General features: G+C 43.5%; 1 protein-coding gene across 1 annotated transcript in view; it reads right to left on the bottom strand.

The window, feature by feature from the left end:
- Positions 1–341: 341 nt before the first annotated feature.
- The window catches only part of hapln1b (hyaluronan and proteoglycan link protein 1b), a 125,990-nt gene continuing 106,348 nt past the window's right edge, over positions 342–19,983 (bottom strand). Inside the window, exons 4-5 of the mRNA XM_041186902.1 lie at positions 17,111–17,413; positions 342–1,905 (exon numbers count right to left, since the gene is read on the bottom strand). Of these exons, the coding sequence (XP_041042836.1) occupies positions 1,619–1,905; positions 17,111–17,413 (590 nt within the window). The 3' untranslated portion in view covers positions 342–1,618. The remainder of the gene's footprint in view (positions 1,906–17,110; positions 17,414–19,983) is intronic.

Below are 19,983 nucleotides of genomic sequence, written 5' to 3'. Positions count from 1 at the left end.
TAGTCAGTTGCAATTTTTTCCATTAACTGGCTTTGTTGTAAAAGAGACAATTATAAGACATTAGCTTACAAAAATAATGCATAATTCAGCGGCAAAAAGCAGTGCTACACTAAAAAGCATCTCTCACTTTTAACTGTCGCAGGATATGACACTGCATCTGCGCATGTGCAGGAAGTGCTCCCCCTAGCGTTGTGGCACAAATAAACACAACCTTCTTAGATACAGTGATGACCTTCAGCTGATTTTGATGACATGAAGAGGTTGAAAAAGGTGTTGCATTTCTCAGACAATTCATTATTCAGCGCAATAACCGCAAGTATTTGTTCAAGGAGAGAGAAAACTATGATGTGTGCATCAAACAGTTGTGCTTCACAACAGAAATCTGGAAATTAGGCTGCTATAATTTATTGATAAAAACTATTATAGCCAAAAGGAAATACATGTTGGGCCTGTATTTACATTTTTTTTCTTTGACATTAAACTGTGATGGCACCATAAAATTGTGTTTTTTGGCCCTATACCTAGTAACACATGTTCAGTTTTGCAGTTTTAATGCTGATTTTAAGATTTTACTGTGGGTACAATGAGGATCATTATGGTAATGCAGCCTTTCTTTTGCCTCATCTTCTAATTTTTTCTTTGGATTTACTTAAAGGACTCAGCAAAAGGCTTAAGTCCTGAATACTATTTCGTAAAGCGTTCTTGGTAACTTAAAAAAAAGCCACAAATCTTTGATAAACAAATTTTCCTCGTTTATCAAATTGACATCTTAGTACAACACAGTACTATTTACTGACTTTAAAATGTTGCTACCAAATATGGTGTAAAGCGACATAGCACCATTGAAAAAAGTGGTCCAATATCAAGTTTTTTTTTCTATTTTCTTGAAAACGATAATTGCTATTAAATTTCAGGGATAAAACTAGCAAATTCATCAAGTATGACATATCACTAAATCTGGCAAAACTAAAATGGTGCAGGATTTTTCTAAATTGTTCAACACCTAATGGTTTTGCAAAGGCATGCATCATTAATGGCAGCCAAATAAGATATAAAAAGTATTGGACAAATTGATAGTATGCTGCAGGAATTTAAAGTGTAGCATCAAGTTTCTCCAAAATTTTGTCCAACACAGTCAGAAGCACATTACAATTCAGAAAGTTTAGGAGATGCATTTGAATGTTTGTATGTTTGAAAAAAATGATTGAAAGATTGCCTGAGAAATGCCCATTTTGTAATTGAATGTCCATACAACTATTAATAAGGCCTTGCTATGGCATGCCTCACCCATTCATGTAATTTCTATCTATTAGACAGTCAGAGCAATGTTTAGGGTAGCTTTTGCTAACTGTTACTTTAAAAAGAAGCAAAATGGTGCTAACTCTTGGTATAACTTCCTATAAAAATTATATTATTTTTAATATTTAATGATTGTATGATACATTACAACAAAGAAAAAAATGTTTTGGCTTGTATGAAAATGGCATTTTACAGTAAGTAAAAATAGTTTTATCACAGTTTTGGTAACATGTTTTGAGTTCATATCATTGAAAGTACATCCTTCACATGTGCAGAATTAAAATAACACTCATCTTCATCTAAGCTTTTATATGAATTATCAGTTGCTTCTGAAGCAGTAGACACCATATAACCGATGTTTCTTATCCGGGAAGCCAGCGAAGCGCACGGCTGCCTCGCTTTCACTGCACCGCTTTCGGGGTCTGCTGATTGGATAACGAACACTGCCATCAGCTAGCCAACCCGCATCACAACGGTCGTAGCCCAGCAACTTCCAAGCTGCATACATCTGGCCAACTTTAGCAATCCTTGATCCATCTTTAATACAGGCTTGTACAGCTTCGCCATAGGTCAGCTTTCTAATGTGAATCAGATAGTAGAAGCGTCCTAAGAATTCAAAAATGATAAATTGGTTAGAAGAATTCACGTTAAGAGTATTGTGTATTTCTCAAAAAATGCACATTTTTACCCATTAAAACTAATTTAATCAGTGATTTAATCCAAATATTATAAAAGTGTTTTAGAAAATGTACAACATAATTCATATTCATAATTTTCTCAGAATGAAATACTCTTGGCTTTCTTTTCAGTAGTGTGTACTATTCTTCAGTCTTTACAATATTAAGGAAACTACTCTTGATGCTTACATGGGATGGGCTGATCTATTTGCAGGTAATATTTATTGAAATCCCATAGATGTTGACCAACAAAACGATAATTTCAAATAAATAGATAATTCCAGTTGGATCAGATTGTTGTAACTTTTCTCATCTCTGTTCACTTTACAACTGGCTCCTGGTATTGTCAAGTCTTGTTTGTCATTCACTGACAGGTGAACCTCCAAGCACTCCATGTCATTATGATCATTTCTTTTTATCAGCTTTCTGCTTGACCTTGAAGGAAGAACTTTAAAGCAACAGAAAAGTTGCAGTGCTGATGATGTGAGGAAATACAAATATGAAGGAAGACTTGAAAAGTCAGGGTTATTTTTGTTTGAACAGTGGAGATTTTATGGTGATTTGATCAAGGTTTTCAAAATTATGATAGGAAAGGACAAAGAACAGAAATCCTGGCCAAAATTGATTTTGGCTAGGACAAAATTGGGAGACTTATGGCTTTGTTAACATTGATGCTCTGGCAACAGTCATTACAGGGGCTCACTGCTGGGCGACCAAAGTATCCACCTTTTTCAGATCATAGGCCTCTTTTAATATATAAAGGAAGACCCTGTGCTATTTTAATGCAGCACAGGTCAAAGCACTCTCCAGTCTTATTGGGGGGCCTGAATTGTTAAGTCTTAAATTACTTTTGTGAAGTGAGGATGAGTCTTCCTCTAGGCCTCACAACAATAATCTGGGCTGCTGTTACCCTTGGCTACCCCACATCCATGATCATAACTTCTTCCTGCCCCATCCCATACACAAGGCTTTGCTTGCTGCTGCAGGCCACATAATAATTCACCTGCCTGAATATGCTCTATTCCAATGAGACCCAGGCCTCAAAATGACTCCAGAATCTTTGCTGCCAGAATTGAGCAGTTGGCTGTTGCGCTCCACCGATCACAACCCAAAGTTTAAAATCTATCCCTTTGAATGGGTAAGAATGAGGCGGCTCAGATAATGATTAAATGTAAGAAATTTCAGACAGAGAGTAGGAGAAATATTTTTTACACAGAGGTTTGTGAGGCTGTAGAAAGCACAACTATAATGAATGAACAAGAGACTGCCAACATTTAAGAATAGTTTGGATGGGTGTTTGAAGAAAAGTGGGACAAATGATTTTGGGAACACACCAGAAACATGAGATCAGGACTATTAGCCTAAGTCTAGAGAATTTTGATTAACCCTGTATCCACAGCTTTCTGGGGGAAGAAAGTTCCAGATTTCCATTCCCCACTGTGTAACAAAAGTGACCTCCTGACATCTTTACTTTCTTTATCTTTCACATTTAAAAGATCTGAACCAAAACTGGCTCAATCCTACCAGCTGGAATAAAGGAAGATTAGGGTAGAATCTTTCTTTACACCTCCAGAGTGGGGGCTGAACTGTTGGAGGCTCCATCTTTCAGATGAAGATGTCAAATTGAGGGCTAGACTTTCCTTTCAAATGGACATAAACAACCCCATAGCCCTTTCACAGAGTTCTTCCCATGTTCTAGCCAGCATTGATCCCTCAACCAACATCAGTAAATAAAACAGATTATCTCGTCATTATCATGTTGTTACTTATTGACCCTTGCAGTGTGCAAATTTGCTGCTGCCTTTCTTACATTACAACAGTGACTACTTTCAGAATTACTTCCAGCTGGTAGGATTGAGCCAGTTATGGTTCAGATCTTTTAAATGTGAAAGATAAAGAAAGTAAAGATGTCAGGAGGTCACTTTTGTTACACAATGTGCACTTTACGGCATCTAAAGATTGTAGTATATTAATGCAAGGCTTTATTTTCTTTTTTAGCAGGCAAAATTTAAAGCCTTCCCCTATGGTGAGTTTGATAGTGGGTGGGGCATTTAATGAGTCAAGAGGGTGGCAGGTGGGCACCTGTTTTCCCGCCACTGACCTGACTGAGTCCGTGGCAGGAAGGCCTGTGGATGGCCTTCCATAAGGCTGCCCTGTCACTCATTGAGGCCCTTACGTAGGCAATTAAAGTCTACTGAAGGGCCTCATCCTGCTGCCACTAGTACTCAGCCAGCTGTGGGTGGGGGCCTAGCCATGCGGGAACCTTGAAATGCAAAAGCTGGCACCTTTGCTTGTGGGCACCTGTAGGGGGTGTCCCTCATTGTAAGAACTCAGTGCCACCCCCCCCTTGCCCTTGTTACCAACACCCCTCACCCTCCTCAGCGACCCCAATCCTACCATCACTCACATGTGCCCGGGCCCATGGCGATCCTAGTCCTCAGGTAGGCATAGTACCAGCAACAGCCACGACCTCCCCAGTGGCACTGGTGAGCAATGAAGAGCCTCTGATTGGCCAGCAGCTCTAGGTGAGTGGGGCTTTCATCCCGGGCATCCATGATCCTGGGGAAGGTCTGCCGCTGCCCAGTTAAGTACCTGATTGGCACTTAATGTGGTGGACCTTCTTAAACAAAGGCAATGCGGGTGTCATGACAGTTCTGCAGCTGGCAAGCCAGGCCCTTGTTGCCTCCATTAAATTCTGTCACTCTTCTCTGAATTTTCAAAAATGCCTTGGTGCAATTTCTCAGGTATAGCCCTGAAACTACACACAATATTGCAAATGTAGACTCACCGCAGAGACCTACGCAAGGTTTGGGATGATTTACAGGTAATTTCACATGTCTATAGTACTGACAGAGCACTGTAGTACTAAAAGTGCATTTCAGAATTCCAATTCTGGGCTATTATGATTTTCAAAATAATCAATTTTTGATGGGCCATGGTGACAATATATTTACACATCTTATGATCCATTGTGCTGATCATCTTGCCACTCACGAGGAGCTCCAGATGTGTGATGTTCATTTACCAAGGGCTCAGATCCACACTTGTCAGCTGTCTAATGAACAACTAGTGACTATTCTATCTGGAAGGGAGGTAAGGACAATCTCCAAGAGATCAAGGTGGTTTCAAGATGTCAATGGAAATTCAAAACCCAGTCAACTCTCTGTAGCAGACTCAGAAATTAAATGCATAAACCAGGCCAGCCTGCAGTATTAATAATATGGTTAATAATTGACCAGGCACTAGTGCATCAATGGAGCCTTCAGAATGAGACTGGCCCCTCGAGCCGATATTCTTTTCAGGTTCCTTGAAGTCATTCAGTAGGGGCGTTCTAATGGGAGAAGCGCAGCTCTAGAGTGCCCAATGTTAGGTGAATAAATTCCAATATGATCAATGATCATTCAAGGATGAATCTTCCTCAAGGTGTTGCTGCAGAACAGGGGTTGGGGGATGTCCATTTGTTTTCATGAGAACAGGGACCTATGTTCCACCAGGGGCACATCTAAGGCCCTCAATATTCCATATATTGAGACATACTTTATTTATTCCAGGGGCATACCTGGGGGTTCTTCCCCTCTGGGAAAAAAAATTGATACATCCTTACAGTCCCTTTTGGGCAATATTTTAAAACTTAATTGGGACGGAGGTGGGGGCGGGGGCGTAGATGGTGATGGTGGTTCGCCTGAATCTATGAATGTGAACTGCTATTGCTCTGACACTGGGGATGTGGGGAACTCCCAGCATTGGGAGGCTCTCCTTTGTCTATCCCTCTCAAGCCCTTTTCTTTCTGAGGTGAATGTTCCATACCTTAAAAATGCTGCAGAATCCCTGACGTAAGAAGGAGACACAGTGCAATCGGATCCCTGGCTAATTGCAAAAATGTGTCAGAAAGCCCATGGATTTCAGCTGCACTAATTTGAACCAAATTTTGCATCCACCAATTAATGAGACAGATTTTCCTTTGTGCAATTTTGAGAAACCCAAGTTCATTAGTGAGAATGGCAGAACACCAATCACAACACATCCTATAATTATGTTTCTTTCATACTTCTCAAGCAGCTAGCTGGTGATGAAAATGTGATTAATTTAGCCATCTGGAATGCACATTTAAGCATTTCAAATAGTTGGTTTTGGAGGGTCTGGTAGACAACATCACAAAGACATTTGTTCACACACACACACAGCTGAACTAATATACTTCAATGTAATAAATCACCATCCTGCCTTTGTATGTAGATGATTCAGCTATATGAAGATGTATTTATTGTTAATTAATGATTATTTTGTATTTCCTAAGGAATGACTATATATCCATGAGTGACCAAAAACTCTTAGGCAATGATACTTTAGTGGCCTCATTCCACTTGAACCTGCCACTGATAATTTTGAAACAACAATCATTTCCAGATCTTGTTCTTTCTTTTGTTCTTTCCCTGTCCATGATTAGACTTTAACAAGGACTTTAGGGATAGCAATTGTTTACATTATGCACATTTTCTAAGGTTGGTGGCATGTTCCAAATTGGATTCAAGTTTGATCTTGCGTTTCCATCACTGACTGATTACATTTGTTACAGGGCAAAATGGGCTATCATCACAAATTATGGTGAGGTGTACATTGATAGTCAGGATCTGGTACATTATGACTTTTGAGGAATTGCTGATGATTACTATTAGCCATTTTGGATCTCACTTGAAAGCATATTTCAAAATGTTCAGTATTATCAAGTTCCTTACATTATGTCTACAATATTGTATTTGGAAGGTTAATTGTGTAGATTAGCTTTTGCTTATAATGCAGCTGAATTCCTGAATACATATTCCCTTACCATTTGGAAGAAAATATTAATGCCATTTATAAAATACTGCAAACAAGCAATTTTAAACAGATGGCTAACTTCAGCTACTTGGTGTTATATATTAATCATGAAGCACATTTTTCTATATGATTTTTAAAGAGTTAAATAGAGTCTTCCAAAAATCTTTTGCTTTTGTTTACTACAGGTTGATACCAGGGATGAGAAATTATGGAGAGTTTTGATAGAGTGAAAAGGCAAGTTCGGAGAAATTTCTTTATGCAGAAATTTGCATGGGTATGTGTAATTCTTTGCAACAGGAATTGGTTGAGGCAGAGATTATTGCACCTTTTAAGGGAAGAATGAATAGATATTTAAGCAAAGGATGATAGAGAGCCAGGGAGAGGAGAGATTAGAAACAAAAAAACTGCAGATGCTGGAAATCCAAAACAAAATCAGAATTACCTGGAAAAACTCAGCAGGTCTGGCAGCATCAGCGGAGAAGAAAAGAGTTGACGTTTCGAGTCTTCATGACCCTTCAACAGAGTTCTGTTGAAGGGTCATGAGGACTCGAAACGTCAACTCTTTTCTTCTCCGCCGATGCTGCCGGACCTGCTGAGTTTTTCCAGAGGAGAGATTAGTTTTGGATTGCTCTAACAGAGAGCTGGCACAGGCGCAACGGATTAAATAGACTCCTTTTGTGCTGTAAATGTACTGCTTTATGGTACAAAACATTTCTGTCAGGCTCGTGTCTTTCTTTGTGAAAATACAATGGTCTAGAAAATCCTGACAATTATGTCAGAGTCGTGCCTGCCATGAAACTCTGCTGTTGACCTTGCTCATGTTTATGGGGTCGGGGGAAGGATCCTACAGTCGTGGGCTTTTGGGAATTAGGATTCGTCCACGTGGCCCCCTGCCCCCAGCAATGATTTTAGAAGTGGTAATCTGGTCTGACCAGGCAGGGGAGCTGGACTCAACACCAGAAGAACAAACTGCATGTTCCCAGCAGCCCCCTTAGAAAGACAGCTGCTCCAAACCCCAGCCCAGCAGTTTCCATCCCCCTCAACATTGGCCCCCAACGTAGATTCCACTTACTGATACCCACTTTCAGTCAAATATTGCTTAAGAAAGCTTTGCTCCTGGTCCTGCCCCATCCTCCCTTACATTGGTGGTCTTGTGGGGAAGACGGAGGCCTCCTTGCAAAACTCTACCTTAAAGCTGGGACCCAGCATACCCTGGACCCAGCTGGGTTTGTAGCTATCCTACTAACTTGAATGGCCACAGATTTCCTGGGCCAATAAAAAAAAATTTGAGCAACTAAACCGATAAGAAAAAATACAGTGAAAACAGCAATAATTAAACAGATTTGTTCCTGCCTTCCACACTTGACAGTGATTACAAGTTGCAATGCACTAATTCTGCTTCATGTTGATTATGGCAATTTGTCAGTGGTTGCCCAACTTAATCTGTCGCCAAACAAAGCGAACACAATTACATTGAATTCCTATGCCAAGATCCCAAAAGAAATAACTTTTGCCAAATTCAAATGACTTCCATTACCAGAGAAAAGTCTTCACTAAGGGCAGAATTGTCTCAGACTTACACTGAGTGCAGCAACGGGTGGGAAATAGAACGTTTTTTCCAGCCAGCTGCAATGCCGGCTTTTCGCGCCGTATTGTCCGAATCCCACCTCATTAATCATGCATCCCTAGGAAACATGCTGGTTTGATGGTGGGCAGGCTCTCATTCTCCTGCCTTGCCATCGCCTCACTGCTTCCTCACATTGGATGCGATATTTAAAGTGCATCTGTGCACAGACCTCTCAGTACTTCCACCCGCGAATGCTGCAATGAAGACATGGCCCTGAAAGGTAAGACGACTGCAGCCTTCTGGCTGCATTCTGACTTAATGACTTGTCCCTCGAGTGCCTTTTGGAAGCCATGGAGGCTCGCTGTGAAGCCCTCTACTTCAGCTCTGGGTGAAGACCATCAAGCAAAGTCACCAATCCAGCATGGGAGGCAGTGGCAGCAGTGGTCAGCTCCAATGGCCTGCAAAAGAGGACAGCTTCCCAGTGCAAAAAGAGGATGAATGGTCTCATCCGTTCTGCCAGGTTAAGTGATTCTTCTAATCACTCTCAACTCTCACACTCACAAACAAATCACACATCCACAGGGATCTCAAGGGACAACACCACTAACTCTCACTCTCATTGCACCCTCACATCTCCATCAGGTTCATATCCTCTGGAGCTCGTGTCCTCATCCCGCCCGTGGCTTTGCTCACCACACAAACATTCCACACAGTGCAATGTTTCCTGCTCACACTCTCTCCATCTGTTTTCATGCAGGAGAGGTTGGCTCAAAGCAGCAGGAAGAGGCCCCAGACCGGGTTGGGGGTGGGGGGCGGTGGGGGGGGCTGCGATGGTGGAGGGGGGGTGTAGAGTGGTGGACATTATGCCTCTCACTCACTTTGAGGAGCGTGCCATCGCGTTGACTGGTGAAAGTGTGGACTGTGTCTGCGGCAACGGTGAGGTCGGCGGCGAATACCCTTGTGAGGATGCTACACACCACATCAACCCTCTCTCAAAGCAATTGTGAGTGCTCTCTCTCCTACTTTTGACTCTGCTGCCCGGCACTAATCATCTCTACTTTGGTTCACAGGGAGCTCTGCCAAGGGACCAACAGCCTCAGCAGCCAGTACCTCAGCCAACCAGTCCCTCAGCTCCATCCAGGTCCACATCTCCAGCCAAGAAGACACCTCCTCCACTGAACAGCTGGAAATAAGCAGCCTGGATGACCTGTTACAGCGCTTACCCACACCCTGCACCAGCGCAGAGACACACACCTTGGTGGGACCTAGCTCTAGAGAGGGCAGGGGTTCACAATCTGGTGGTCACCTCATGGACTTGTGTCTGCAGCAGGAGGAGGCTGGTTCAGCCAAGTTGTCCAGCATTTGGAGACTGCTGGGGAAGAGGCATCTGTGAGGTTCAAGTCAGATGACAAGCCTCTGGATTCAGCCTTCCAGCTTATCTTAGAGCCAGCAGAAGGCAGGTGAACATCACGCAGAACTGTTGGAAGCCCTCAACAGAGTCAGAGGAGAGTGTTTGTCTGCTGTCTGATGAAGTGGTGCCCACATGTGTGCGTATAGAAGGCTCCATGGGAAGGATGGCAGATGCCATGGAGTCCCTGGTGCGGCAGAAAGCAGAGATGTTTGCAGACCTGCACTCCATCGCAGTAGTCCTGGGTGAGTTCCTGGAGTGGCAACACGAGAGGGAAACTGGGCACCTCGGCATCCCTCCAGGTGCTCCTTTCCCTCAAGAAATCAGGCTGGGGCCCTTGGGTACCTGAAGGGAGGAGCTGGAGCACACTGGGCACCCCTGGGTCATCCACACAGGAATCTCAGAGGCTTTCCTCTCCCTCCAAGTTCACTTTGCCTGTGACCCCCTCAACCTCATCCTCTGTCACCAGAGAGAGAGCAGCTGGTCCACAGGAGGACAGACAAAACAAGTCAGAGCCCCCAAAGCTTCAGCTCTGCAGAGAACTAATGCTCTAGTCATCAGAGGCAACAGGGCCAACCATTGCACCCACTGTCTCCACCCCTGCTGCGGATGGGGCAGAAATTGACTGGGTTGGAATTGTCCTGCTTTTTGTGGACAGGATGTACCTGAGCAATTTTCCACATAGCCAGTTTTGTAGCTATACTGGAATAGCTTTGCTAGGGGTGTGGCTAGTTCTGGAGCATAAGCCTTCAGTATTATTGCTAGAATGTTGTCAGGGCCCAAAGCCTTGGCAGTATCCAATGCCTTTAGCCCTTTCTTGATGTCACGTGGAGTGAATTGAATTGGCTGAAGACTGTCTGCTGTGATGTTGGGGTCCTCTGGAGGAGGCCAAGATGTATCATCTGCTTGGCATTTCTGGCTGAAGATTGTTGCAAATGTTTCAGCCTTATCTTTTGCACTTATGTGCTGGGCTTCCCCAACATCAAGGATGGGGGATATTTGTGGAGCCTCCTCCTCCTCCAGTAGGCTGTTTCATTGTCCACCACAATTCATGACTGGATGTGGCGGGACTGCAGAGCTTAGATCTGAACCTCTGGTTGTGGAATCGCTTAGCTCTGCCTATTGCTTGCTGCTTCCGCTGTTTGGCATGCAAGTAGTCCTGTGTTAGAACTTCACCAGTCTAACACCTCATTTTTAAGTATGCCTGGTGCTGCTTCTCACATGCCCTCCTGCATACTTGATTGTACCAGGTTTGATCTGCAGCTTCAATGGTAATGGTAGAGTGGGGGATATGCTGGGCCATGAGGTAACAGATTGTGGTTGAGTACAATTTTGCAGCTATTGATGGCCCATGGTGCCCCATGGAAATCAATTGTTTGGTTTGTTTGAAATGTATCACATGTAGCATGATGGTAGTGGTAGTCTAGTGACATTACCACAATGATACTGTTCCCTCAATGCCCAACACAAAAAGTGGCTCAGTCACACCAACACTGACTGAGATGGTCTCGCCCTGAAGGACATAACTCAACTTGCATCAGATGGTGAGCGAATCAGCAAAAGGAAGGAAGCTACCTGATGTCATCTTCATTAACCTGTTACCTGCTGCAGACAGACCTTACAATGAGATACTAGTGATACGAATACAGAGGGTTACCAGCATGCTCAACATCAAAAGCCACAGGCTACAGACAGAGCTGAAATGTTCCAACATCAGTGGATTAGGGCAGAGTCCATCTGATTGGTGGTGGACAAAAAGGCGAGTAACAGAACAATGAGGCTTCATGAACATCCCATCCTCATGTTAGAGCCAAGCAAATGACTGCAAAGATAAGGATGAACTGTTTGGAAATGTGAGTATTGCTGAAAAAATACATTTTTGGCGAAGCTTTTCGTCTTGGACTCATCAGAACAATTGCAAGAATACCAATTTCAGGGGAAGCAACAACTTTATACTGTATGAGAAGAGTGTGCTGATTGGTTAGCAAGTGGATTGGCTTCTTGGCAAGTCAGAAAAATTTGACAAAATGTCTTTGTTCAGTAATACTCAAGTCCAACCGACTATTTGGAAGTATCTTCAGCCAGGACACAAAAAATGCTGTGAATCCTGACAGCAGTACTGCTGAAGACTTGTCCACCAGAGCAAGCCACTTCCAAGCTGTTCCAGTTCAGCTAGGACACTGGTATCTACCCAACAATATGGAAGATTTCCCATTTATGAGAGAAGTACAAATACAGGCTTATCAGCTTCCCCCCAGTCGCCAGTGAGGTGATGGATAGAGTCATTGATAGTACCATCAAGTATCACCTACACATCAATAGCCTAAGAACCTATTCTGTTCTGCTCAGCTCAGGTTCAGTCAGAGCCATTTGGCTCCAGAACTTATCACAGCCTTGATCCAGCCATAGACAAAAGAATGCATGAGGCAAAGTGAGGCTAACTGCTCTTGACATCAGGCTGAATTTGACTGTCTGTGGCATCCAGAAGCTCTGGCAAAACAAATAGATTGTAGTCAAAAAGTAAACCCTCCAATGGCCGAATCATACCTGAAGCAAAGGAAAATGGCTGTCACTTTTGGAAGCCAGACAGTACAGCCTGAAGACACATTTGGAGGACTTCCTCCTGGAAGAATCTTCAACACAACCATCTTCAACTGCTTCATGATGAACAGAACGTCATTGATAAGATCAGGGGAGGGGCTGTTCAGATAGGGGTTATTTGCTAATAATTCTACAGTTTTCAGCTCTATTTCTAACATCTCTCTGAAAGAAGCACACTATGCCAAGCTACAGCAATACCTGGATAAACTTAGAGTTGGGCTGACAAGTGACAGGCAATATTCACACCATGTAAGTGCTGGGTAGTGATTATGTCAAGCAAGAGAAAATCCTTGACCTTCACAGGTACCCTCATCACCAACATCTTGAGGATCACCAGTGACCAGAAGCTAAACTGGATCAGCTTTACCAATTCTGTGGCTACAAAAGCAAGTCAGAGACTGGGTACTCTCTGATGAGTGGTTCACCTCCTCACTTCTCAAAGCCCTACTTCCATCTACAATGCTCAAATCAGGAGTATGCAATGTTACTGACGTAGTGATAATGGCAAATACACCATATGATGTTCCGCCATCATTTTAAGCTCATTTAGTTTACAGTTGCCTATTTGACTGAATTACTCATCGAAATTCGTCTAGTGGACATGATACTGAAAGATCTGATAATTGCACAATTGAACAATGGCCTGGCATAATGGGTCCCCGGCCCATTTTCAGCCCACGTCTACTAAAATAATATTTAAATCCTGTGATGGTATTTGCAGGAAAACCTTGCACAATGGGTGAAGTTTTTTGTAACCTGAATTGAAAGACTCATCCAGTCTTTTTTTTATTTGTTGGAGTTTAACGATACACATTCTTTTATCAGAGTGGCTCACTGGGTTTTTTTTTGGGCAGCCTTGTAATCTGCAGTCACCTTAAGTCCCTGACAGACACCATACTGGGGGGATTTATTTGTAGGCTCCTCTCAGCTTGGCAGAGGATTCCCCTGCTCTTATATTAGCATTAAGATCATGGGGAGGTGGTGGCATCGTGGTATTGTCACTGGACTAGTATTCCAGGGTACCTGGGTTTGAACCCCACCACAGCAGATAGTGAAATTTGAATTCAATAAAAATTTGGAATTAAAAGTCTGAAGATGAGCATGAAACCATTGCTGATTATTGTAAAAACCCATCTGGTTCACTAATGTCCTCTAGGGAAGGAAGTCTGGCCTACATGTGACTCTAGACCCACAGCAATGTGGTTGACTCTTAAATGCCTTCTGAACAAGGGCAATTAGGAATGGCAATAAATGCTGGCTTAGCCAGTGACGCCCACATCCCATGAATGAATTAAAAAAAAATTAAAATCCCAACTAATAATGGCTTTAGGATCTGAGTTTAACTAAATACTCATCCTTAACCTAAACAATTTTTATTCATCTCACTGTGCTATTTTTAATGCAGTAAAAGCAAATTTAAGACTAAAATTCTAGGGAATTACAAGATGGCAATTCAATTGAGTGTTTCTGATGACATTACAATTTTAGAGAAGGGCTTACCTCACGGCTACAATTATTGCCTTCAACTTGCAACAGTTATTTGCTGTTCTTTACATTAAACTGCTTTTCTAAAAAAAAATGAATCTATTCTGGTTCAATTTTCTTGCATTTTACACGAGGCATACAGACTATGGTTGAGGGGGCAAGATGTAGGTGAAAGAATAATTAAAGTAATAGGGTCGTATAGTATCACATGATGCTAAAGTAATCCCCATCAATTTGGCAACTAATTATGCTGAATATGCATAATAACAAACAGAGAAGAAAAAGCCAGCTGGTTCTGTTACATTCAGACAATATGCAACCTACATGCACCATCAAGTCCTCACATGGTGGGGAGGATATTGAGGCCCTGGAAAGGGACTGGTAGTGGGCTACCAGAATGATACTAAGTTCCAGTTATGCAATCTCCTGGAGAGGCAAATAAACAGAGAACAGGCTGTAGGCCAATTTACAAATAAAATTCCTTGAGGATTTCTACACAGACCTGTGAAAGCAATTAATCAAACTCCAGGAGATTGCAATAACTGACAACACTAGTTACTGTTGGCACCACCTATCCTCTATAACTTGAAATGTCTCTCACTCTTATGAATTTATCCATAAAGCCTCAACTAAATATATATTCAGCACAAATTCTGGAAACTTATACCACAGGTTTTGTTCACATTGTCACACTAGGACCTATTCCATCAGTGTGTCTAATGCCTGCAGTCTATTTCATCTTAAGTCCTAACTACTTCTCATCAACAAAATCTCAAGTATCTTCTGAAACCTTCATCCAAATCACTGATAAACACTGAACAGCAATGATTCTAAAAACAAAAAACTGCGGATGCTGGAAATCCAAAACAAAAACAGAATTACCTGGAAAAACTCAGCAGGTCTGGCAGCATCGGCGAAGAAGAGTTGACGTTTTGAGTCCTCATGATGCTGCCACACCTGCTGAGTTTTTCCAGGTAATTCTGTTTTAGCAATGATTCTAACATGGATCACTGTGGGACTCATCTAGTGACTGAACCCAACATCTGGCCACTACTCTCTGCCTATACAAATGCAATCAATTTCCAGGGCCATTGATGTGCCTTAGGCTTAGTGTGAAATATTGGATGAGATAAACATAGTAAGAGTGAAAATAAAAAGGAGTTTAGCATCTTAGAAAGTAGATAAATCAACAGGTCTGGATGAAATATGTTTCAAGCTGTTAAGAGGAGCAGTGAAGGAAACAGTGGAGACCCTGATCATCGTTTTTCAGTCCTCTCTGGCTACTGGCATGTTGCTGGAGTGCCCTGACATAGAAATATAGAAAATTCCTGGCACAGAAGGAAGTTATCAAACAATTGTTCCGTCTAAAAAAGAAATCCCACTTTCCAGCTTTTGGTCCATAGCCCCGTAGGTTTTGGCACCTCAAGTGCATATCCAACAACTTTAAAATTATGAAGAGAGTTTCTGCCTCTACCACCCTTTCAGGCAGTGAGTTCTAGGCCCCCCCCCCCCACCCACTGGGTGAAAAAAAATGCTTTTCTATCCCTTTAATTCTTTTGTCAAATACTTTAAATCTGTGTCCCCTGGTTATTGCCCCCTCCTGATATGGGAAAAAGGTTCTTTATAATTTTATACATCTCAATTAAATCTCCCTCCAGCCTCTCTATTTGAAAGAAAACAGCCAGGGCTTTTCTCATAGCTAAAATTCTCCATTCCTGGCCAACATACTCATATATCTACTCTGCACCCTCTCTAGTGTGATCCCTTCCTGTAATGCGCTGGCCAGAACTGTATGCAGTACTCCAACTGTTGCCTAACTTGTGTTTTAACATCGTTCTAACATAATCTCCACGGTGTTCTATTCGATGTCTTGGCTAATAGAGGAAAGTGTCCGGTATGCCAAAGGATGGTAGAAGCAAAAGCACTTATTGCATTGAAAAAGCACTTAGATAGACACTTGGAAGTAATTTACAAGTCTACATATCATGAGTTGGAAAGTGGAATTAGGTTAGATAGTTATTTTTCAGTCAGCACAGACATGATGGATCAAATGGCCTCTTTCTGTGCCATAGGATTCTATGGATCAGACATCCCACTTACCAGTGGGGCCAGAGATCCAGGGCCTCATGGAATGGCAGCAGCTGGAGTCCAACTGCCTGATAGTTCCCTCTCCCAGGACAGCAGCATGTGCCAAGACAATGGCCTTCCCTCTCAGAGAACAATGACAGTGGTACATAGGACATAAGAACAAACTGTCCAGGAACACTTTCTAGAGATACATGTTTTGAGCCAGAATCCGTGATGTGAGGACCAACTCAGTTCACTAACTCTTCCATACAACATGAAGAGCCAACCATCAGTTGTCAACAAATGGGATTAAAATTATAGAGGATAATTTTGGGAAGTATAATGGATAGTGGAGCCTTGTAATGGTAAGGGTATCAAAGAATTAGGGTTATTAAGTTATCTACAACTTAGACTTCCAATGCTTGATGCTGGCAGAAGAGACTTACAAAATTAACTCCATGATCTCCGCTTGGTGATAGGGCTAGAAGCAACATTTCACAGTTCACTCTAAGTTAAGTTTGTCTTTATTTCTAGGATAATGGGCTGACTTTTCCCAGTTATTTTGTGATTTCGACATCTGGGATGGAAACGCAGAAGTGGCCATGGCAGAATTTTGGTCCTGATTTTCCTGGAGGTAGCCAATTAAAAAGACATCTCTGGGAACTCCATCCAAGTCATTATGGACCAGGGAACCAACAGGCCCAATAGGAGGCCTCACAGTGATGTCAAGCTGGTAGCCCCAATGGGAGAAGTGGGTGCTGCTGATAACATGAAGGCACCTCAAGATAGAGGTGCCCTGTGAATAGCTATAAAATTGTAGAAAAATAAGTGTGGCCACATGCCAGGCCATCACTGTGAAGGGGGCAAAACCTTTGCAGGATTACCTGCGGCCACAGTTTGGAACCTCTGATATATACATCTCTGGGAAGGGAGAGGCCACCTCCAGGCAAAGTAAGCAATTATTTCTTAGCCGATGCCATTGCTACACTATAACCAGCCGTTGGAAGGAGTACAAGATAGCTGCAGTTTAACTGACTTTCCTTGCCTTTCCGGTGGAAAATTACAACGAACCTGTTCAGTACTTCCGTCTAATGGTTTGATTAAGACTGAACCCTATTATTGATCCAGTTTCTGAGCATATCAAAATTCTGTATCATTAAGACAGAGCAGAACATTTGAATTTCATACCTTTGTAGTTGGATGTAAAGCAGAACACATCATATTTGTCCTTTGCCTTATCTCTGTATCCATAGCTTCTGATACCAGGAACCGTATTTCTCCCTCCACATGGTTCCCTAGGTTTGGTGATAGGATACTGCACAGATCCATCACTCAGCCAGCCTGCATTACACCAGTCCATTCCCGCTCTCCACTCATCATAAAGCTGCTCAAATGAAGCAACAACTGCATCCTGATCTTCACAAGCCTTCTGAGCCTCAATAAAATTCAGATTGTAGCGACCCAGTCGTGGAAAGTATGGAAACACAACACCTAGAATGAAATGAAGAACACAAAAAAAATAGAAGTGAATATAGTATATAAGCGAATATAGTTATTAATTAACATTCTATATAACATATTAATTTACAATGTTGTCAGCTGAACACATATATATTGCATTTTTAAAAAAACACTTTTTGCTAAGCAAAGGACACTGACCTACAGCAGCTACTATGTTGCATTTGCGAAGGACACAAGCTGTCTTATAGAGACTCGGGACGGAATTTTCCATTAATGACACTAAGTAAAGATGCGTATCGGTCCGAATCACCTGGCGGGTCGGGAGCTGATTCATCCACTCATTGTCAGCTGGTGGATTCGAAGGTCTGGGCGCCATATTTAAAAGGCCAGTCCAACATATAATCTCACTCTCTCCAGACCACCAGAGATGTCTTGCAGCCAGAAGAAGGAGGCCGAGGGCCTCAAGGAGAAGCAACACCCCGCTTCACCCAACAGGCCCTCCAGGGGTGCAGGCACAAACGCACACACTCTATCCCAGGGATGGCTGCAGGAAGTGCAGCAGCCTCACCTCTCTGGCCTGAGAGGCTGTCGTGGAACAGGTCAATGCAGCTGGCAACCACATCCAAAATGACATCCAGTGCAGAAAGAGGATGAATGATCTCATCCGCTCCACCAGGGTAAGTCATCCATCAGATCTCTCCAATGTCAAACTCTCATCATGGCATCACGCACTCAAATGGCTACTCTTCAGGGGTTTCATGCTACCATTAGCGGGTGATACATATCAACACTCATTCTCTCACCAAGGCTTTCACATCACATTCCATCTATCGTGTTGCTCACACTCCATGAGGGCTCACCACACACAGAGGACATGCGTCTCACCCAACCTCTGCTCCATCCCTTCTCATCACATGTCTTTCTTTCTTCTTCATACAAGTCAAACTGGTGCAGAACAGCACGAGAGCGCGCAGACTGGGGGAGGTGCGGCCAACATCATTGCCCTCACTGAGTTTGAGGAGGCTATAACTGAGCTGGCTGGGGAAGATGGGGATTGCTCCTGTGGGGAAGGGGAGAGAGGCCTCTCCCACCAACCCAGTAAGGATCACAGCTCTATCACTTCATCAAATCCCGAGATTTATAGTGAGTCACATGCAGTCTTATCTAACTCATGCTCATTAACTGAAATTCTACTTTCTATTTTCCAGGCACCAGCAGATCGAGGCCCCCAAGCCTCATCAGAGTGAGCCCCCAGATAACATCCGAAGAGGAAGCTCCAGAAGAACCGTCATGGCACACACACGCACCCTCCACCAGCTCAGAGACATACACATCGGTGGGGCACAGATGTAGGTTAGGCTCAGGCTTACTTTCTGGGGAACACCTGATTGACACATCCCCACAGCAGTTGGAGGCATGGACAGCCAGGTCTCTGGCACTCGGAGGGCTACTGGAGACCTACCACCCGCTCAGCCTGAATCAGATGATGAGCCTCTGGAAACGAAACCAACTCAATGCTGGAGATGCCACAAGTGGTGGAACATCAGGCAGAGAATCGACAGTCACTCAGCAGACTAGAGCAAACGATGGAGGTGTCCATCCGCGTTCTGTCTGATGTCGTGGCTCAGTCTTGCGAGCGCATCGATGTCACCACAGGAAGGCTGGCGACCACCATGGAGACCTTGGCCCAGCAGGTCTTGCCGTGTTTGTGCGCAGCCCTGCACTCCATGGCCACACACCCTGGTGGGTACCATCAGGATGTAGGTGACATGGAGACGAGGCACCTTGACCTCCCCCCACTTCCTGGAGTCAGGGCGGGGCCCTTGGCACCCACAGGGAGGATGAGTGTCAGACGGACAACCCGGGGGCCTCCCCTCAGGATACTCCAAGGGTGTGCAGCTGCTCACAGCCCCTTCTGCCTGTGCCCCATCCACTCCAGCTGTTCAGGCCGCCGAGAATGCTTCTGCACCTGAGTAGGTGACCCTTATCAGGCCTGGGCCCTCCAGTCCTTGGGCCACCTGAGGACGTCCGCCGAGGTCATCACAGACATCAGGATGTAGCAGTCAGCAGGCTGCCTCCACCCCTACTGTGGATGTCGGGGCTGCGCCAGTTAGGAAAGTTAAGAAAAACTGATGTCACTTTTGGGTTTGCTATACATGTAAAGAAATTGCACTTTTGTGAATACATTTGATGGTTATGTGAATGTTCTTGGCAATTGAAGGCATTGTGATTTAGTACTTTGGAATCCCCTTATTTCAAGGTTTAGCCTTCCTCCCACTTCCAGTGATAGCGTTCCACTGTAAGATTCACATTCATATGATGTCAATCTCAGTTGAACTAGTCTCCTGTGATGTCAGGGAGATGTGTTTAAATCTTTATTTGAAGTGTGTGATATAAGTGTTTCTAACCCTTCTTCCTCAAGGAACACCATTGAGTGAGGGCAGCTCATCAGCATTGATATTCTAGCAGCATTTGTGTCTCCTCAGTGGTAGTGGCAGAAGAAAAGACATGCACGGGAGGAGGAGAGCCCTGGGCATGTCCACATCTCAGTCGCAGCAGTGTTTGCTTCATTAGATGGTGGCAAAGGCTCCAAGTCTTCT

The sequence above is a fragment of the Carcharodon carcharias genome, chromosome 4, assembly GCF_017639515.1.
Source record: "Carcharodon carcharias isolate sCarCar2 chromosome 4, sCarCar2.pri, whole genome shotgun sequence".
NCBI classification, from domain to species: domain Eukaryota; kingdom Metazoa; phylum Chordata; class Chondrichthyes; order Lamniformes; family Lamnidae; genus Carcharodon; species Carcharodon carcharias.
Note: the sequence above shows the minus strand (reverse complement) of the source record. Positions and strands in the feature narration are given on the sequence as shown.